General features: G+C 33.1%; 1 protein-coding gene across 2 annotated transcripts; it reads right to left on the reverse strand.

Annotated features, from left to right (window-relative positions):
• Positions 1 to 6,205: 6,205 nt before the first annotated feature.
• Positions 6,206 to 11,417, reverse strand: LOC145150726 (tRNA synthetase beta subunit family protein). 2 transcript variants are annotated; one of them, XM_079075301.1, is made up of 20 exons: positions 11,283 to 11,417; positions 10,388 to 10,469; positions 10,245 to 10,300; positions 10,064 to 10,167; positions 9,800 to 9,929; positions 9,582 to 9,697; positions 9,414 to 9,480; positions 9,279 to 9,320; positions 8,971 to 9,012; positions 8,696 to 8,772; positions 8,133 to 8,259; positions 7,878 to 8,045; positions 7,670 to 7,798; positions 7,478 to 7,579; positions 7,273 to 7,407; positions 7,101 to 7,175; positions 6,912 to 7,019; positions 6,718 to 6,813; positions 6,557 to 6,640; positions 6,206 to 6,442 (listed from the first exon to the last, which is right to left on the reverse strand). In XM_079075301.1, the coding sequence occupies exons 2-20, from the start codon at positions 10,443 to 10,445 to the stop codon at positions 6,374 to 6,376; spliced, it is 1,785 nt and encodes a 594-aa protein (XP_078931427.1). In that variant the 5' UTR covers positions 10,446 to 10,469; positions 11,283 to 11,417; the 3' UTR covers positions 6,206 to 6,373. The 2 variants fall into 2 exon arrangements, with proteins under 2 accessions (XP_078931427.1, XP_078931420.1); XM_079075294.1 differs by having other exon boundaries at positions 10,388 to 10,477.
• Positions 11,418 to 21,930: the final 10,513 nt, after the last annotated feature.

Genomic DNA, 21,930 nt, shown 5'->3' on the forward strand with positions numbered 1-21,930 from the left:
CTATGTTTTACTATGGTCCTTACTTTGTGAAATAGTATAATTGAATAACATTTTCAATCACACTCATTTCACAATTCCCAATCCTTACCACAAGTGTAAGAATACCAAATTCTTGCCACTTATAGAATATGTTAGATTCTAACATTTTATGCAATGATCCTTTCGTAATGTCGCAGCACCAAAGTCACAAAGACTATTGCCAATGAAATTACAAAGTCCTCTACTGGAGATTGTTGCAAGACAATTCCATAGACACGAAGTCTCACATTCAAAGTACATTCTTTTGAACATCCTTCTTGATAAAAGTTTCTAATATAGACATATAGATTCTTAACGTGTAACTCCCAATATGGAAACACTTCTATATTTGCCATATGACAACTCATTATTAATAGAATCATATCTAATAATAATAATGTTAGTATGGTCTATTTGTTACTATACTTCCAACTGATCATAAGCGACCAATCTTTGGCGAACCTTAGATTGTCCTCTTGACAGTTGTTTAATTAATTTAGTCATGTCAGGTTCTAGTCCTTTTTCCCTCTTAATGCCCTAGGCATTTGGAAAATTTTAGAACGGCCAAATAATATAGCATATGCGATCGATCCTATACCCGAAGCGTATGGAACACGACGCATAATGGCTTACATAAAGACGTGATATTTTACCAGTTTTTTGCCATAATATTTCTATTTGCCATGTTCTCACAATTCGAACTATGAAAAGGGATGTCGTAATCATAATCGAAATTTGAGAACACAATTCATATATTTGACTAGATTTTATTAAAATATCTCGATCAAAGCTCTTAGATTTCGAAACGAAGTATAATATTCTCTCCCTTAATTATAGCAAAACAACTTTTCAACTTTTTACAACTTCGCAAATTGAAACTTTTGTTTTCTATAATTAATATTGCTAACTTGCAACACTTCAAATAATAATCATGCTCCCACTAACATGATGATTATCTCCTTACTAGCATAACACTTATGCTCCCACTAGCTTTGACATGTATTCAGAAATCAGCTGAACTTCTAGAAAACAATGCTTATTAAATTTCTTAAGTTCATATTTCTAATACTAGATGCTTCGATAAGACTTTATCTAAGCTTCTCAAACTCATACACCTTTCCTTAGATGGCTTATATGTGTGTCTAAACAATTTCGACACTTATAGCAATAAGTCTTAAATGTTTAAACTAATTTCCAAATCTCACAATTCGAACTATGAAGAGGGATGCCGTAGTCATAATCGAATTCGAGAAATGCAAACTACACAATGCTATCTCCAAAATCTTTCTTAGTGAAAGCGTTTCCTCACAATCATTTTCATGAAGGAGAGAAACCTTATGACACTTAGATTTTGTGGTGTATGTTTCCTATCCATGTGAATTTGTCATAACCACAATCACAAGATAATGTTTGTGACAAAACCAACTCATATGGACCGAACTTATTTAATCTTAATTTCTTGCCATCAAGGGTCCCACCGTTGCTTCCAAGTTATTTAGCAGCTCACCCCTACCTTTCAATGTACTTTCCATTGATCAAGGTGTCTTGCCCCTATGTAACCCATTAAGAACTCATAGAACTCACATGCATAGTTGACCAACCTGGAACGGCATAGAAACAAGAATATGTCAACACGATAGGTTACAAACCTCAAGTCGTGTGCTAGTATTTAACCATAGGTTTACTCTTGATTAGTTCTTGAACCTTTTCAAGATCATTTAGACTCCAACTAACCTCTTAACATATAAGATTCTCTTGTCAAGAAACATTTCTTGACAAACAAATACTCAAGAGTTAGTGTGTGTCTTTATCAAGACAAATCTACACACAATTTGGTACTAGCTGGTCTTTGTCTTATTCAAGACATCACAACTTACCAAAATGTGCAAATGTAAGAACATTCATACTTAGATTTTGCACGGATTGGATAGACTCACACATAATTTCACTCAAGCTTTCAATAGGAGATGCCCAAACATCCGAATGTATCAATTCAAAAGGAAAATGTGAAACAGAAGTAGATAAACAAAAAGGCAATTTAACATGTTTGCCTAACTGGCACACATGACATAAAGTGGACTCTTTTGACGATTTTATGGGATTGCTTATAAGGATATTGATTTGGTTGCATGTGATTGAACTTATTTTCGTTGTAGATGAAAAAAAACATTAGAAGCTACATGATAGAAGCAAAACGGACACATAAAGGGCCTATACTGATAATCAAGGAACACATAAAAATGACATATATTAGTAGCGGATACAAATTTACTCTAGCAGCAAGTTTCAGTGCCATGAGTGATGTAATAAGAAATGAGACATGACTGGGCTTTCACAAATCATGCTCTTGTGAAAGCTTGTTGTGTGCTTTGTAGGATAATGGATGATGTTGTCACACACAAGGTACATCCGATTGTTGATTTTGAGATGCTACAAAGTAATTTATTTGTAACTACAAAGCAACCTAATTGAAATCTTTGCTATGCTACAAAGTGATTTATTTGTAACTACAAAACAACCTAATTTTACCGGTCTCTTTTTTAAACTACAATTTATTCATGGCAAAGCGAAATTCGCTAGCAAGAAAGTAGCTACAACTCAACCCAAACAACACAACGACTAAACCAAATTAGGGAAAAACAACCAAGCATCTGAGCCTAGCGAGAGCTTCCGACATCTACCTTTAATTACATCAAAAAGACTTAATAATACATTCAAAAACAAGGTCGTCACAACACCATTTAGCTCCATTGAAAATAATATATTTTGAACTCACCATTATATGATGAAATAGCATGTCTTATTCATTTATTGATATTGTGTTAAGTGATAGTGCTAATTTTGAAGATTTTAACAAAATACAGGAGGAGCAAGAAAGAAAGCATGTTGCCTCTGGTATTGAGTGTTACATGAAACAATTTGATGTCACTGAACAACATGTTTATGGTTTGTTCAAGCAAAGAGTTGAAGATGCATGTAAAGAAATTAATAGTCTCTCATCCATAAAGATGCTAAAATGCCTATAATAATGAGGGTAATCAGTTTAGCATGTCTAATGGATGTCTTGTATAAGAATAAGGACCATTTCACACATGTTGGAGAAGAACTCATTAATCATATCAACTCTCTGGTTGTTGATGCTACCAACACATGAGTTTCGGTCTGTTATATAAGCAATCGTGTTTTGGAAATTGGCTCATTGTCTCTAGAATGCTTCATCATGGAGACATAGAATAAGATGTTAAGTTTCTTGTTGTGTGATGGTTTGAATGTTCGATTACTTCTTGATCTGGTGGAGGTTTAATGCGATTATGTCTGAGATTGTAATTTTTTGTTTGTATTTCGATGTTTAAGTAATAAAGTTTGATCTATGTTTTTCTTAAGCACCGATTTATGCATAGAAATTATTGTTTTATTCTAAATCTTAATTGCATTTCACATATTTACGAAGCAATCTATAAGGTCGACGAATTCATAGGCGGGTCTGTAGGCTGTAGCCCAAGAAGGGAATGCAATTGCATATACCTTACCTTTTCTTTAGAAGTGGTAAAAATTTCATTTTATCTAAAATAGGTGCATACCCTCAATTTAATACTTTGGCATCCCTAAAATTGTTGAACGCCCTTTCATCAAATATACAAAGCTTCTCTATATATACAAATGGAGCTTTGAAAGAAAAATATAAAAATTGAAAGCATTTACTTATTAGCTTATAGCTTATTAGTTTATTGGCTAATAAGTTAGAGGGTGTTAACTTATGAAAAAATGATTTATTAGCGGTTTGCAACCGTCATAAGTTATTTTTATCTAAACACTTTTTAGCTGATAACAACATAGAACAACTAATAAGCTAATAAGTTGTTTTGCCAAAGACCACAAATAATAAACCAAATCTCGAGTAATCAAATCCTAAAATCCCCATTCCTTTCTGACTAAAATAAAAATCTAAAATTTTCATCACTAACCTGTTAGATTTTCATTTTCTTTTTAATTTCATTGTTTATCTTTTGCTAATTTATCAACTTATGTGACTTTATTTTTTTATTAATTAAATATTAAAAGGTTAAAATATATAAAGACTAATAAAAAGGTAAAATAATCTTTTTTTAAGTTTGATTATGACCAAATCCACAACCAAATTGGTCAAGAACTATATCCTTAGTTTTTCGAAGTTTTGACCTTAGTCAAATAAAATGACAAACCATCATATGACCATTTATGCGGTTTGTCTTAATGCAATGTATATATTGACATGTATATATTGCGTTAACTTTATATCGAGATGTATACATTGTGTTCTATATCCAGTAAATTAGTTTTAAAAATATAGTTAAAGTGGCATTTACTATATATTCTTGTAATTAAAGTATAAATAATTACAAAATTATTGCTTAGGGCATTCATATGCCCAAGAGATTGGGAGTTTGTGTCTCCTTCTCATCATTCTTCTAAGACAAAACTGCAAATTTGGTCCCTGTGGTATTCAAAAAACTTTAGATATGGTCCAAAAAGTTTTCAACTTGCATGGAAGATCCAAAATCAAGGTTTTTCTGGGTTTTTGGTCATTGATACACTTGAAAAGTTGATTTTACCCTTTTCATATCTTTTTTCTATTTTCTTTATTTAGTTTGGTATTTAAATAATAAAAAATAAAAAATAAAAAATAAAATTTCACCAAACTCTCTCTCTCTCTCTCTCTCTCTCTCTCTCTCTCTTCTTTAGGTCACCCATCCCACACTCTATTTCCTTTCCTCTAGCCGACTATCTTCCTCCGAGGATCTTATTTTCTCCGATCCGATTTCGACCAAGAACTCAATGAACACCAGTTGGCAATGACTAGAACAGAAACACCAACATATAAACCTACAGATTGAACCTTAGTTCAAACTAAAAAAAACCCCATAAAATTACAAATTGAATGCTGAGGAAGACAAACTCAAAAGAAAAAAAAAACAGATGAATCAGTTTACACAAACCACACTAGATCTCTAAGTTCAAGAATCTGATGAATTGGACTAAAGAAGCATCACAAGTTCTTCCAACAACTAAAACACAGGCTCGTCTTTGCACTTCCAAAATCATACATCCAACTATAACACACACCAGTTATTTTGTTTTTGGGTGACAAATCAGTATGTATCTAATAGAGATGAAGTTGTAATGAATCATCTGTTTGTTTAAGCTATTGAGTTGGAGAACTTGGGGAAGTGAGACCCACCCAGAAACCAGAATTTTAATCGGTATTGCAGTCATTAAAGATAGATCAGAAGTTTAACCTTATTGACCTTCTTAAAAGGAATACGATTGTTGTGCCTTCTGGTGGTTGGGTTTCTATTTGATTTCGAGCAGACAATCCAGGTGTGTGGTTCTTGAATTGTCACTTGGAAGTGCATACGGATGAATACGTGTTAGTGAGTTGGAACTAAAAATGAGGGAACACCACTCACCTGCGATTACAATATCAGGGAAGAGGGAAATTTGATCTAGGGTTAGGTAGAAATACGTGCGAGAGAGAGAGAGAGAGAGAGAGAGATAAAAATGAACTGAAGCTCGAGATTCAAAGGTGGAGTGCATGTGTGTGACTGCGTGTTTGATCTTGAAGAACAGAAATATGTTTGTTTGAAGCTGGGCAAAAAAAATTGAAGAACCTGGTTTTTTGGGGTCTCATTGTGCATATAATCTGGTACCCAATTAGCAAAAAAATTAGGTTTTTTTCCTGATTCGATAAATGAGAGAGAGAGAGAGAGAGAGAGAGAGAGAGAGATATGATGAAAAATTCTTTTTTTTTCTATTTTTTTTAGATCATAATAGCATTAAAATACTTATAGAAAAAGAAAAAAAGAAATCAAAATGACATAACCATCATTTTAAGTTTTTTTGGACCAAAAACCCAGAAAAACCTTGATTTTGGACTTTACATGTAAGTTGAAAACTTTTTGGACCGTATCCAAAGTTTTTTTGAATACCACAGAAACCAAATTTGCAGTTGTCTTTTAATTTGTTTTTCATAAGATGTTGACATGGTCAGCAAAGAAATGTCCAACGAGTGTGAGCCGAAAAAGAAAAAGATAAAAACAAAACAAATGAAATTGTCATATTTTCTCAATTTGACCAGTATTTACGTAAATGAACAAAATTCAGATGAGTTGAAGTTTTATGATGAATAAAAATAAGCAAAGGCAAACGATGAGCAACCAAAAATTCATACACCAGTAATAGATAATTTTTAAGGGAAACAATTACAAAATCTTATATGCTACACATCTCTCATTTCAGGGGGAAAAAATAGATAAATATTTATGAATTTAAACAAAAACAAACATTCAATTTTCACTATGCTGACAAAGATTATAAATTATAGCAGGCTTTGGAGGTTGAGCTCCACAAATGAGCATGGATCTGGTATGTCAAAGTTGTCCAGCACCTGAAAGTCACCAAAAAATTTAAAATATACATATATATATATATATATATATATATATATATATATATATATAATGTAAGTAACAATTTGTAAGGACTGAAGAGTAGTACTTACCTGTGGGTGAACAATGCCAAAAGTCCCAATAGGTTTGCCTTTGAAAATTATAGAAGCCTGTCTTCCAGACAGAAACTCGGGCTCCTGAATTCATTCCACAACAATTGTAAGCATCACACTCTTTAAGACTTAATAATAATAATAACAAGTCTAATTCTTACATCTGAGCAAACAATATGGTAACCGGTATTGTCCCCAGGGGATACAAATGGAGTACCGGTTACTTGCATGATTCTGTCTACAAGCCCATGTATCAGCTGCAAACAAAAAGTTGTTTTTTTAATATTCCTTCAGCAAAAAACAAATAATAATAATAATAATAATAATAATAATAATAAAAAGATATATATTTTACCTCGAAACCCGAAGTAGCACCACAGTAAAGAGCTGCCAGTCGGCGTTGGTTTCTTGCCCCAACATCTTTTGACTCATCCAACACCGCTACATCGCCTACTTCAAATATCTATACTTCCAGATATAATAATAAATAAAATAAAATAAGCAAATTGTTTGTTAATACTAACAAAACCTATATATTACCTACCTTGATAGGTTTTGGATGATCCTTATTGTGTGCGACTGTTTTTAATATCCCAGCCATAAGACTGCTCCGTGCAACCTTACACACACAGTTGACAAGTTTGTTAATAGAAAAAAATAATACAAGTTTGAGACTTAATAATAATAACACAAGGCAAGGAAACAAAGAAACCAACCTCAAAATCTGCAGAGCGAGGATTGCCAATAACAACTGCGGTTGATTTGTCATCTTTACGGTTTAACATAGCAAAATTTTCTTTGTATGAGCATAGAATCCATGTTAGCACCTCCGAATAACCACTCAGTGCAATCTAAAGACAATCAAAAATTTTATTTATTATTAAATCTATCATCAATTTTCTTACAACCATACATATGTACCTCCATTCTGATAAGATCACTGAACTGATTCAGAGGCAAAGGCTTTATGGATGAAGGCTTCCTCTTTGGAATTTCATTGAAACCATAAGCAATCGCCACATCCTTCCGAATTTGTTACAAAAAAAAAGTAATTAATATTTTCATATGTCAGTTGATGGAAATAATAACAATGTTTACTACTTTTGTTTGTACCTCTGCCACATCACATGCATGAAGCACATCACTTCTGGTTGGAGGAACAGACACGGTGAAAATGCATTCATCATTCTTTATCACTGATTGCTTGGCATGTAATTGCATTTTGTTCAACAACCCAGCAACCTGAATGATGGAGGGTAAAAAAGTCATTTTAATGTAAGTAATCAGATAACAAGTTGAAAGACAAGTTTTAGTTTAGTACCTTATTTGCTTCCAGTGTAACCCCAGCGATACCATTTATGTATGTTAGAGAGACGTCCATATCGTAGGGTGATAGTTCAGGGCAAATGTAGGATTTTCCATCAGAATATATTACTTCAACTGGCTCCACTTCAAACTTTCGTTCACAGTATACAGAAAACATTGTCACCTACAATTAATAAATACATGCATAATTCTATCAATACACTTGTTCTTTAAAAATGATTTAAAAGGTATGATTAAACAAACACTTAACCATTGTGTTCAAGACAATCTTGGCCTTTGTCAAATCAGTGGCTGTGCATTCAATGAACACGTTCTTGGTCTTTGTAGAAATAGCTGAGTGGGCTCCATTGATTATTGGGGGAAGAGACAACACACGTCTGCAAAAAACATACTTCCATTAATTTGTTTGTAATAGCATCTTCTTTTTAATCTTATCACATCATTCTAATATACCAAATTATAGCAATAGATCAAACATATCCCTAACCAACACTACTAATCACCTATTTATACCAAGTCCTGACCTAATTGATCTAACAAGATAATCACCATATTGCCCTTAGTAACTAACTAAAGACAGCTATCAAGATTAAACCCAGGCCTACTTAGAAGTGTAACGTAAAGATGACGGTTAAAGAGAGTTAAACTAAAATATTGTAAGTTTTAAAGCATTAAACCTTATCAATGTGTTTTGTTAATTCAAGTTCAACTTATTTTATTAAAGATACTTAACCATTGCATGATTTCAGAAATATTAAAACATAAAATTTCAACCACCATGACCAGAACTACTATAAAGAGTAGGTAGAATACCTGTTTTTATCATATATAACAGGGTACACAGGTGAGTCTTCAATTATGTGCAAGTACTTCTTCAGTTTCATATCTGACTGCCATAACAGAAGGCAAACAAGGCTTTCAAAAAGTGAATCAATGGACATACAACTCTCAAAATAACCAGACATGATCTCACACACACATTCAAACATGAGCAACAGAAGTAGTTGATTACTTGATAGGAATATAAGTGAAGACCAGTGAAAAGACATACATATACACATAAATATATATACACACACAGAGCCTACCTTGTAAAATTCCATCAGTTTATCAGCTCTGAAACTTTCCACCTATAAAAGAAGTCATCACAGCATAAGCAAATCTCTTACCACACAGCAAAACAAATATCAAATATGCTGAAAAAATTATACCAAAAGAACGTAAAGCAAAACAATGATAGCTAATCATCGCATTGATTGCAATTTCCCAACATTAGATATTAATGTCTTTGGAAGTTGAAATAATGATAAATAAAAACAGATACCATACTCATGAGTGATTTTATATATAATGTATGCAAATATGAACAAATCAAAACAAATAATGCAACTTTTACCTGTTTCAATGGCTTGAACTCGATTTTTGATGGTGGCAAAGCCTGCACAACATGTTGATATAGTTTAATCACTGTAAAAATGTTGCATCAATGAACAAGTAGCATCATCTGAATGTATTTAACAAATCTACAAACCTCATATGTGAATGGTCCTTCTATTGTGTCCAAGTCATGTGTCCCAATAGCAACCAGGGTTCTGCGCCTGAAAAAATGAAGATAGAAAATGAGAACATGATGAAACCAATGATGTCAGCAACTTCACTTGTAACATACTACAGCTGGAAAAAAAAATTCATATATTACCTGCATATATTTTGGTGAAGCTTATCTTGGAGATCAATGAAGCTGTTATATCTTGCCTCATTGAAAGTTATGCCTCTCAAAACAGCACAAACAACATACGGACGTATCAATGATGTCTGGAACACGAGAACAAGATAATTTATACATATATGAAAATGAAGAGCTGTTGTGATTTAAACATTCATAGCACACCAGAATTAGTTAATGAGATAAAATACCTCTGGTTTTACATGCATTTTAAGCATAGATTGCTGACTGATATCAGCAAGAGTGTAATTCGGTACTGAATCAAGACCAAGAAAAATGCGAAGGGACTGCACAAGCCCCTCAAGACAAAGCAAATCATATCTGCATAGCAAATGAGCATTTTATACATAAGTGACTAAGCCAATGCTAGCAGCATTGTTTATTTATTGGGCAAGTCACACAATAAATCAAAACGTTCAAGAAAATAAGCAATGTAAGTGAATTTAGGGAAGTACCGATTAGCAGGGACATCAATTTTGTAGATTATTTCTTCATCACCACCAATGTCTTCATCTTCTTTTAGGTGTTTCTCCTTTCTTATAATTGCTTTCTCAGTTGTCTGGCATATACATGAAACTAGATAAATCAAGCACATCTCACATACAGGCAAATGGATAAGAATGTGCAGATAGTTACCACATCATCGAGCTCAATTCCAAAGTCGAAGCATAATTCTTCGAACTCGTCTTGTGCTGACATTAAATAATTGAAAGAAAAATAAGATTAAAGGGAACTGATAGAAATTTAAGAGAATATAATAAATTTAGAGTTAAACTCACTGTAAGTGCGTCCTAAGGCTTCGAAAAGAAGGTCCCTTCCAACACTAACTGTAGGCATGGTGGATTGAAATGACAGAAACAGCTATTTCCCTTTGCAGATTGGAATGGAAATTGTAAGAGGGTGTTTGGCTAAGCTTATTTAAAATGATAAGCATTTTTTAATTTATAGCTTATTAGCTTAATGCGGTGTCAACACGGAGTTTTTAAAATTGTGTTTGGATTAGCTTATGCGGTGTCAAAATGCTATAAGCTAGCTGATAAGCATTTTTTAGTGTTTGACAAAAAAAAAGATTATATGTGTAAAATGGACCAAAAAGGGCTTCCTTTTAAATTTTGACCTTAAGTGCATTTACAACTGCGACAGAAAGAAATTCATACAGAAACCATGCATCTATTGTTCATTCCCAAGCTACCAACATCAAAATTCAAAAGTTAAAAGTTAAAACATGTAAATTAGAATTGATAAGTGAAAGCATGCATAATAAGAAAGTACTATACACATCCCTATCAGGCATTTGATCAAACAGCTTGCCTGCAAGGCAACTAGGCAAGCATCCAAACTCGGGTAAAAAACCATCATATATATAAGCTAAGAACACAAATTCAAACATCTAATTCAAGATACAAAACACTTTACACTTCAGTAATCATATATGAACAGAAAACACATTCCCTTTTTTACGGATATCATATATGAACAACAAACAAATAACAAATTAGTAGCAGCAAACAAGTAGCTGTGGCTATCGAAGAAATCGACCAACATCAATTGATAATAACACCAGCATCAATCGATAACCTTGAAATTGGTATCAATTGATATCAAGATTAGCGATTTCAAAAGAAAGCAGAAAAAAGGAAGAAATAAAGCACAAAAAAAGGAAGAAAATGGAACCTGTGGTGGGGTGCGACGGTGTGGCTGTAGCTATCGAAGGTCTCCGGTCGGTGTCTTCACAGTGGTGGCGACGGCATACAGCTGCGAGCCAGGGGAGGGAGTCGATTTGAGCAGAAGCGATAGGCGATGCTGTAATGGAGTCGTAATAGTAAAGGTAAGGTTTTATTAGGTTAAAGGGCATATCGGTCAATTCTTAAATCAGGTGAAATAAAAGTTTTTAATGGGTTAAAACCTTTAGACAAAATTGCATATATCTTATGAATGTTGTTCTTAGAATTATATAATTTTGGTCTAAAAATATTTTTCGATGTTAAAATTATATAATTTTGGTCTAAAAATATTTTTTGATGTAAAAATAGTTCAATTATGGATATTTTTTGCATTTTTTGTCTAAAAATATTAACTTTAACAATTTGGTTGTTAACATTTTCAAAATTACAATTTTACTTTCAGGTATCATTTCTACAACCAAAATACAATGACTGTTACACCTCTTCTTTTTAATTTTATTCAATTGTTATACATTAAAGCTTTTTTTTTTAATTTCATTTTATTAGATTGCTTCTTTATAGTAATATATTAATAAATATCATTTTTAATATATAATATTTATATATTAATAAATATTATTTTATTGAGTTATTAATTACATTTAGTTAATTATTTTTTAATTTCTTTTTTAGTATATTATTTATTTTTATTGGATTATTATATATTAATTAATATTATTTAAATATATAGTATTAATATATTAAAAAATATTACTTTATTGGTTTGTTAATTTCTTTTTTATTAGATTAATTCTTTTTTATTGGATTATAAATTACTAATAAAAAGTATTTTTAATATATAATATTTATATATTAATAAATATTATTTTAATAGATTACTACTTTTAATTGTTTTTAATTGTTTTCTTTATTATTTTAAATAAAAAAACCCAAAGAAAATCACACCCAACAACATCTCCTAATTTATTATAAATATTTAGAAGATTACTTATTTTTGACAACATCACCACCATCATCCAGTCCGGTAGTGGTGGGACGAGTGAGAATTTTTTAAAATAAATTAGGATGGTGGTGGTGTTGTCCAAAAATAAAAATAAAAATTAGTCCAAACAACATGGTGAGGGACGTGCGATCAATAACTTAGGAGTATGTGCGATGGGGGATACGTATAATGCCGAAAAAGAGTCAGACTACTACGTCATATTACAAGAGATCTTAGAGATTGGGTATTATGATAGCAGACCCTCGATTGTTGTATGGTTTAATTGTATATGGTTTAATAACAAAGACGGTGTAATAGTCAACAAAACAACTTGATTGATGTCAAACCCAACTCTCGACTTCAAATTGACGACCTTTTTTATTTGTCATCACAAAACAAATGTTTATATACCATACCCTTCGGTGACATAGGAGACGAAGATAAGTAAACGGTTACCAAGACAAAACCAAGAGATGTATTTAAAGTCACTGAAGCTCACATAGAAGCAGATGAAATCTTTCAAGTTGAAGAGCGGTTTGAGTCACCCTTTACTATAACTCGTGCATAATGATTGCGCCTAACCTCAACTACAAAGACGTATGACCAAATATCTAATGACGAGAATGAGTGATCCATGGAGGAAGACGAAGAAGATGAAGATTTTGAAGACATAGATGATGAAAATGAGTTGTTTTATTTAGACTGTTAATTTCTTTTAGTTATTTTTTTAATTTCATTTTATATTGGATTAATTCTTTTTTTATAACACCACCAACATCCTAATTTATTTAATAAATAAATAAAAACCTCACATATCCCACCACTGCCAAATTAGGTGATGGTGGTTGTGTTATCCAAAATATGTTATCTTCTAAATATTTAAAATAAATAAGGAGATGTGTGGTGAGTTAGATTTTTTTAGGGTTTTTGATTTAAAATAATAAAGAAAATAATGATAAGAAAATAAAAACAATTAAAAAATAGTAATACAATTAAATAATATTTATTAATATATAAATATTATATATTAAAAAAATAATTGTTAATAAATTATATCTTAATAAAAAAATTAATATAATAAAAAAGAAATTATAACTCAATACAGTAATATTTTTTTAATATATAAATATTATATATTTAAAATAATACTTATTAATAAATAATAAGAGAAATAAACCCTTAAAAAGAAACTAAAAAAATAATTAACTAAATATAAACTCAAAATAATTAACTAAATATAAACTCGTAATACAATAAATAAATATTCTTTTAATATATAAATATTATATATTAAAAATAATATTTATTAATATATAATAATACAATAAAAAATAATCTAATAAAAAGAAATTTAAAAAAGAGTTAATGTATAATAATTGAATAAAATTTAAATAAAGAGATGCATAAATGTCCTTGTAGTTTGGTTGTAGAAATGGTCCTTGAGAGTAAAATTAGTATCTTAAAAAAGTTAATAGTCAATATGTTAAAATTAACATTTTTTTTGACCAAAAAGGCACAATGTATCAAAAATTGTACCACTTTTACACCACAAAATAGTTTTGGACCTAAATCACATAATTTTGACAACTATAAAGACCATTTTTGCAATTTTGTCAAACCGTTATAACGTTTTTTGAAAAAAAAATCTTTATCCAAACATTAATTCAAGAAAAAATTACATAAATGTTCCTTATAGTTTACTAAATGTCATAAACTTAATCTTTGTCAAATTTTTAATGAATATGATCCTTATGGTTTCCAAATCTTGTATTGACGATTTTTTTTGCTAATACTGTTAGTTTTTACTTTTTGTTGTGAGTGTAATTTTGTCTTTTCAGATAGCAGAGACTAACTTTGTAACCATGGATAAATCATAGGGATCATTTATGTAATTTTATCTATATTTTATGTTTATAAGTTTGTGGATTTTTCCACTCTTTAATTTTTTTAAATTTCACTTGGAGCTTTGTAAACTATTATTTTCACCCCTCTATTTTTCTAAACTTTCGTATTTATCCCCAGTGATATATATAATTTATTTTTTCTTAATAATTTTCATCTATTAACCTAAAAAAACTAATTTTTTACGTGCTTCTATATATATATATATATATATATATATATATATATATATATATATATATATATATATATATATATATATATATATATATATATATATATATATATATATATATATATCGTTATAAACTAAAATGTGGTCAACATATCGAAGTGAATTCAAAACTTCCCTTCGTTAATTTAATAATAATAATAATAAACTTGCTTGTTTTTCTATGTTCCTAACAGTTTAAGTTCAAGTTTGTCTATGTTTTGACGTTATTTCTTTACAATTCGTGTTTAATTTTATATACGTTTTCTATGTATGAGTCAGTTCACATATAATAATTTCCGTTTGTCAACTTAAAAAAATTACGTGTTTATTTTTATGTATGTATCGGTATAAATTCAAGATGGTCAACGTTTTGACGATTCGACGTAAAATTAGAACTTTTGTTCATTGATTTAAAAAAAATATTTGTTTTTTTATGTATGTATCAGTATAGATTCAAGTTCGTCTACGTTTCAACATATTCTTTTTATATTTTCATTCTTATTTTATGTATGAAAAAAAAATAAACACATACAAAAAACAAGTATGGAAACATAACAAAAAAATAAAAATAAAAATAAAAAAATACAAGTTAACTAACTAAAACTATAATTTTTTTTCACTATAGAAGAAAATGAGTTTGCATGGTAACTAACTAAACATATACAAAAAAGTTATATATTTTTACTCTAACCCATTATAAAATTCATTTAACTTGTTTATTTTTGTCATGTTAAGGGAGTAAAAGTCAAAAGTTAGTTTTAAAAAGTGTTTGCCAAATATTTTTTGACTTTTAAAGGTAATTTACCTTGCAAGAAGGAAAAAGTCACAAAAAGTCATGATTTCTTGACTTTTGGAAAACCCCTAATTCCTTCATGTCAAAAAGTTATTTTCAAAAGTTTTTTTTTTGCAAATACCAAACATCTTTTAAAATTTTTGACTTTTTGGAAAAGCCAAAAGTCAAAAAGTCATTTTTTAAGCAATCCCAAACACCCCCTCGTTATGGACATTTATTTATAGATTTGAAGTTTTAAAGGATGAACTAAATTTAAAGAGAATTGACCGTTAGTCATAGGTCGTTTATTTTTATTTTTTTATGTTTTCATACTTATGTTTTCATATATAAGAAAAAGCACAAAACATTAAACAAATAAAAAAAATAATAATATAACTTTGAAACGTAGACGAACTCGAATTTATACCGACACGTACATAAAAAAAGCAAATAAGTTTTTTTTAAATAATAAACGAAAGTTCTAAATTTACGTCAAATACGTCAAAACATTGACCACCTTGAATTTATACCGACACATACATAAAAATACGCATGTAAAAAAATTAACTTTTTTAAAGTTAACAAATGAAAGTTATCATATATGATCCAACTCGTGCGTAAAAACGTATATAAATGTAACGCTCTGATTCTCAGGTATTAATATTATGACTTTAATTTTCAAGTTTCAAGGTCTACTCGACGAGTTGGATGCCCTGACTCGTCGAGTAGCTGCGGGTTTGGGGCCACGTGTTTAAGTGACCAACGCGCCGAGTCGGAAGAGTGACTCAACGAGTTGGAGCTAGAGGGTGAAACCCTAATTTCCGGGGTTTTGCATCCTATTTAAGGAAATCATTAGCCTCCCTTAGTCCCTTACAGCCTCTAGAGAGTCCAGCAAACCCTATTTCGTGTGAGAGCTTCATTTGATTGTGTTTTTGAGCTTTGGAAGATGGAACTTGTGAAGGAAGCTTGAAGGTCAAGTAGCTAGCAGCAAGGGACTCGTGTGGATCTACAAAATCTATCTCAGTTAGCTTCATTGGAGGTATCAATTCATGATCTTGGCCTCATTTCTTTCTAGATCTCTTTGGATGAAGTTTAGGGCTTTTTGGCTTGGTTATGAAGCTATTGTTGAGTATGAGCTGGATCTGAAGTTGCAACTTCAGATCTGAACCCTCCTTGGGATCTAGGTTCACAAAGTTTCTAGCATTGTCATGTACGAAACCTTCCATTTGAGTTAGACCCCATTTCAAGTTTGGATTTGGCATTATGAGTCACTAGAGCCTTGCATGCACGTAAAGTTTTCAACTTTACGTGATAGGCATGCCTTGGGAAGTTGGATTTGCAGTATGGAGCCTTAGCATGGCTTAAAAAGCATTTGTATGGATAAAGGACCGTAGGGACTCGGCGAGTGGCATGGTCGGCTCGGCGAGTCCGATGAAGATTGTCGTAGACTCGGCGAGTCAGTAGAGTGACTCGGCGAGTCCGATGAAGATTGCCTTGGGCTCGGCGTGTCAGACGAGTGACTCGGTGAGTTGGCAAGTTATGCAAGGAACTCGACGAGTAGCTGAGGGTACTCGACGAGTTGAGGTCAACATGGACTGTTGACCTTGGCAGTTGACTTTGACCTTGACCAAGGGTTGACCCGTTGACTTCTGAGGATATTTTGGTAAATTGGATATTTATAGCAAAGGACATTGGTGAATATAGGTGTGGGAGTTGGAGCTACATTTGGAGGAGTTTGACACTATCTTCCGAGCTACTTGCGAGGTGAGTTATCCTCACTGTACTCAAGGGTCTAAGGCACCAAGGTCGGCCATTTGTTTTGTTATTGGGATTATTACTGTTGTGACATGTTAGTTCGGTATCCTGGTAGATAGGATGGTTATATGCTAGTATGATCTGTTAGATCAGTATCCTGGTAGATCGGATGTGGTTATGCTTAGTGACCTATAGTTGGTCTGACTGTCTGCATGCTAGTTGTTATGCCAGTTAGGTAGATCTGTAGGACTACCTGTAGTATCACGTGATTATCTGCATGTGCATTAATTGTGTTATATGTTGACATATTATGTGGGATGGGTTGAGGAGAAACTGCTCCGTGCGATAACCAACAAACCCGGGAGCATTCCAGATACGAGATGAGGGAGACTCGTACTGTGGGCTCAGTGGCAATCCAGATGTGAGCTGTGGGCCCGGAAGGCAATCCAGACTCACACTGTGGGCCCAGGGGTAATCCAGTCTGTAAATCTGTGGACCCAGTACATGATGTTATTTGTATATTGTTATGTGAAGTGTATAGGTATGTTGGCATTCCAACCCAATGGTTGAGGGCCTGGGGTATTCCATCCCGATGGATGATTGGACTCATAGTATGATGTTTGTTATTTTATGCGTATTGTTGTGTGTATGGGTATTTTGGGGGTAACTCACTAAGCTTTCGGGCTTACAGTTTCAGTTTATTGTTTCAGGTTCAGCGGATGGCCGCGGGAAGGCGAAGGCGTGACCGTACACTTCCCCGTTTGATGATTATGATTTCTGGGAACTCTGATGTTTAAACTATTTTGAAAACAAATTGTAATAACTGAGTAGTTTTTAAATAATTTAAAAGTTTTAAATTGGCTCGAATTTTATGGGTGTTACAATAAAATTAAGCAAAAAAACGTAAACTCAAATATAATATGTTTTTTTAAGTTAACAAACAAAAGTTATTATATGTGATCCAGACCCATCTTAAGAAATATACATAAAATTAAGCACAAAAACATAAAAGATATTACGTCGAAACATACACAAACCCGAATTTAAACCAACACGAACATAAAAAAAAACAAGTTTTTTTAATTAATAAACAAAAGTTTTAAATTCATGTTGAAACGTTGACGGCCTTCAATTTATATCGACATATATATAAAAATAAGCATGTAAAAAATAGTGTTTTTAGGTTAACGTGCAAACGTTATTAAGGAAAATTAAATTATATATAATACTAGGGATAAAAATGAAACTTTAAAAATAGATAGTGAAAATAATATTTTATAAAGTCATGGTGAAGGGTCAAAGTGAAAATTTTAAAAGTAAAAGGGTGGAAAAGCCAGAAACTAATAAACATAAAATATAGACAAAATTATATAAACGGTCTTTATGGTTTACACACGATCACAAACTCAGTCCCTGCTAACTGAAAATACCAAATTACCGTCACACTAACGGACAATAACTAACAGTGTTATAAAAAAAACACGAAAGTTTTGAAAACCACATAGACCATGTTGGTTAAAAATTTAACAATGACTGAGTTTGTAACATTTTGTCAGCCACAAGAACCATTTATATAATTTTGTCTAAATTCTATGTTTTATCGGTATGAAATCGATAATAATGGTATGAAATCGATAATAAGTGAAAAAAAAACCTAACTAAACATAAGGTTAATCCTCTAAATAGATCGTTTTTTAATTAAAAAAAACAACTAATTTTCAGGCTTATATAATCATTTTGGAAAAAAAAAACTCTTAACTTTTTTTTAAAGGAAAAAAATATTGTATCTGACAAACCTTTTCATTTTGGTTTATTATTCCCTTATTTTTTTATTGTCGTTATTTATAATGTTCCTTCATAAATGTGATTGAGGTTCCTTTTGAGACAAGAGGATGGTTCCTTCGGGAATGAGATGATGGTTCCTTAGCGAACATATATAGATGGTGCCTATAAGGATGTAGATAGATGATTCATGCGGGGAATTAAAGATTTTTTATGAGTAGAAAGGATATAGAAAAGGATCCGTGAATGGAACAAGCTAATGAAGTTCTTTTAAGAACTTAGAAAATAGTCTGTGAGTGATTAAGAGTAAGTAATTTGTGAGGGATTCAAGGGAGAAATAAAGTGTAAAGGGATCTATGAGGGGTCGAGATGTGAAGTATGAAATGGAGAAATAAGAGCATGGAGAATAGTAAAGGAATGATGAGATGATACGTAGTATGTCTAACCTTCCAAAAACCAAGACGAAAAATTTCGATTTTTAAATTAATAAAACCATTATCCAAGACAACATCATCAAAACCATAGTGAATCAAAGTGTAAGAATAACATCCAAATATATCAGAGTAATATAAAATGCGGAGCAATGTGGTGTGTGCACTGCAATCATCCCGGGCTCTTCCCCCTCGAACCAGAAGTACCTGAAACATAAACTGAAAACCATAAACACAAAGCTTAGTAAGTTCCTCAAAATATCACATACTAAACAAACATACTGCCAAACATATATGGGTGCTTGCCTACCCATTCGGTCTATTTCAATCGGATACCATCAAGCATATATGGATGCTTGTCTGCCCCTTCAGTCTATTTAAACTGGATACTATCAAGCATATATGGGTGCTTGCATACCCCTTCGGTCTATTTCAACCGGATACTATCAAGCATATATGGGTGCTTGCCTACCCCTTCGGTCTATTTCAACTAGATACTATCAAGCATATATAGGTGCTTACCTACCCCTTCAGTTTATTTCAACCAGATACTATCAAGCAAACACAAGCATAACCAACAGTTGTCACGAAGTCAACCATTATATTACACGATAAACTAGTGGACCGACATTGGTGCCTTTGACCTACGAATAACGTGAAGGAAACTCACCTCACAGTCTGAAAGAATAGATGCACCGATCACTGCTCTTACAGTTTCAGTTTATTGTTTCAGGTTCAGCGGATGGCCGCGGGAAGGCGAAGGCGTGACCGTACACTTCCCCGTTTGATGATTATGATTTCTGGGAACTCTGATGTTTAAACTATTTTGAAAACAAATTGTAATAACTGAGTAGTTTTTAAATGATTTAAAAGTTTTAAATTGGCTCGAATTTTATGGGTGTTACAAGTTGGTATCAGAGCCTTGGTTTGAGTGAATTGGAGGAGCACTCGTGTGAATCCAGTCTCAAATCAAGGAAGGATTTTCAAAATGATTTTTTTTAAATGGTTTTCAAAATAAGTAAAAGGGGGATGCAAGTGTACGACCAGCCGGAGCCAGTAAGTAGATCCCAAAATACCATACAGTTATTTGATTTTATGATATGATAGAACAGCATGCTAGTACTAGGCTAGGGATCTTCAGGAATTGCATGATAGAATTGCCTGATTACATGATGCCTGCTAGCCTAGGGTTTTCTTTATATGAGATTGACATCATTACTATAGTTACTTGTGTATGTATCGCGGCTGTACATAATTAAGATCTTATAGCCCGAAATTTTTTGATTTGGCCTTATGTTATGTTCTTATTGATTAGGGCTTAGGGTAGGATCAGATATTTGAAAGTCTATGGGTTCCAGCGTTGTGTATGGTTAGCATACACTAGTGCTGCAGGGTTGGTGGAAGTTTCATGGATGGGTGGGTAGAGATAGATCGGTAGGTCAGCTATGAGATATTTAGCATTCCTCTAGGAGTGAGGATTGATCGCTCACTATGATTATGTATATTGTTGGGGCGTTGTGATGATACTTGAGACAAATATGGGTAGGTGTGGAAGGTAGTATGGGCCCGTACAACTGAAAGCACATGACCCATACACGTAGCAAGGAAGTCACAACCCCTAGGGTTGGGTTGGGAGTTGGTTCCATGTCATTATATGGGTTATCAAGGATCTTTCTGGTATTTTACCAGAATGGTGGTCACGAGACGTCTTGAGACCGGATCCAGGTTAGGATCGGGGGCGGGCAGCCAAGATAGGACAACATTTTCAGGGGATCGTGTTAGTGAGATCATCCAGGAGGAGGTGATCAAGATTGTCCGGGGGCAGTTTCCGGAGATGTCGAGTCTATTAAGACCGCCATGGTTGAGTATTTCGACGAGCGTTATACATCCATTGCGAAGACGGTTGTTGTGGCAGCTTTAGCAGCTGTAACGACGGCAATGGGAGGAGCTGGTCAAGCTTTCCAGTTCTGGGACGTATTTTGATGAGCGGAGGGCTACAGTTACTTGAGATCAGGGAAGTATTTTGTACTCATTATTTTTCCCGCGGGCTGAGCGGGAGTGGCTATCACAGGAGTGTATGGATTTGAGGCTTCGGGGGTTCTGCTCGAGGCCGAAATGTGAGTCGCGGGGACTCTGGAAATGAGTGATGATTATGTTCAGCTGGGGTTTTGGCAGCTGGAAGTGGAATGGTTAAATTCATGGTTTGGCTATCGTTTTATAGGGCAAAGATTGTGCCCTTTCAGTTTTCGAGCTCGAAGGAGTGAGAAGACTTGTGACCCCAGGATCAGGTTGTATTCCAGCTCGGGGTCAGTTGGTTGTAGGAATAGGCAACATTATTTCAGCGCCGGTGAGCGCAGGTGGGTCGACGTGGCATAAGTAATTGTGAGGTCCGGTTTGACTTGGATCTCTTGTATCAAACAGTAAAGATTGATTGTGCGGTCTATTGCACTTTTGGGATTGAAGACTATGTCTTGGGAGTAGTTTGTAGCCCTGTTTAGGGCAGAGGTTGTTTCAGCTGCTGCAGTTCAGCTGTGGACATTTAGGTTGGTAAGTGAGTCAGGGTGCGAACCCTGAAAAGAATGATTCCTAGAGCCCGAGAGCGGAAACTTGTTTGGAACACATTTGGAAAAGGGGAATTAGGTGGGAGGTTTGCGGATAGGGTCCCGCAGGAGGGTTATTCAGCATCGTCAAGATTCAACGGTTTTCGCAACCGTTAGTGATTGACGGACTAAAGCGCCAAGGGAAGTAGCTCGTCGCCGAGGTATTAGTTGGAGCATATATCTTGTGGTCTTCAGGACT

This window comes from Lactuca virosa, chromosome 1 (genome assembly GCF_052849685.1).
Source record: "Lactuca virosa cultivar CGN04683 chromosome 1, Lactuca_virosa_CGN04683_v6, whole genome shotgun sequence".
In the NCBI taxonomy this organism is placed as follows: domain Eukaryota; kingdom Viridiplantae; phylum Streptophyta; class Magnoliopsida; order Asterales; family Asteraceae; genus Lactuca; species Lactuca virosa.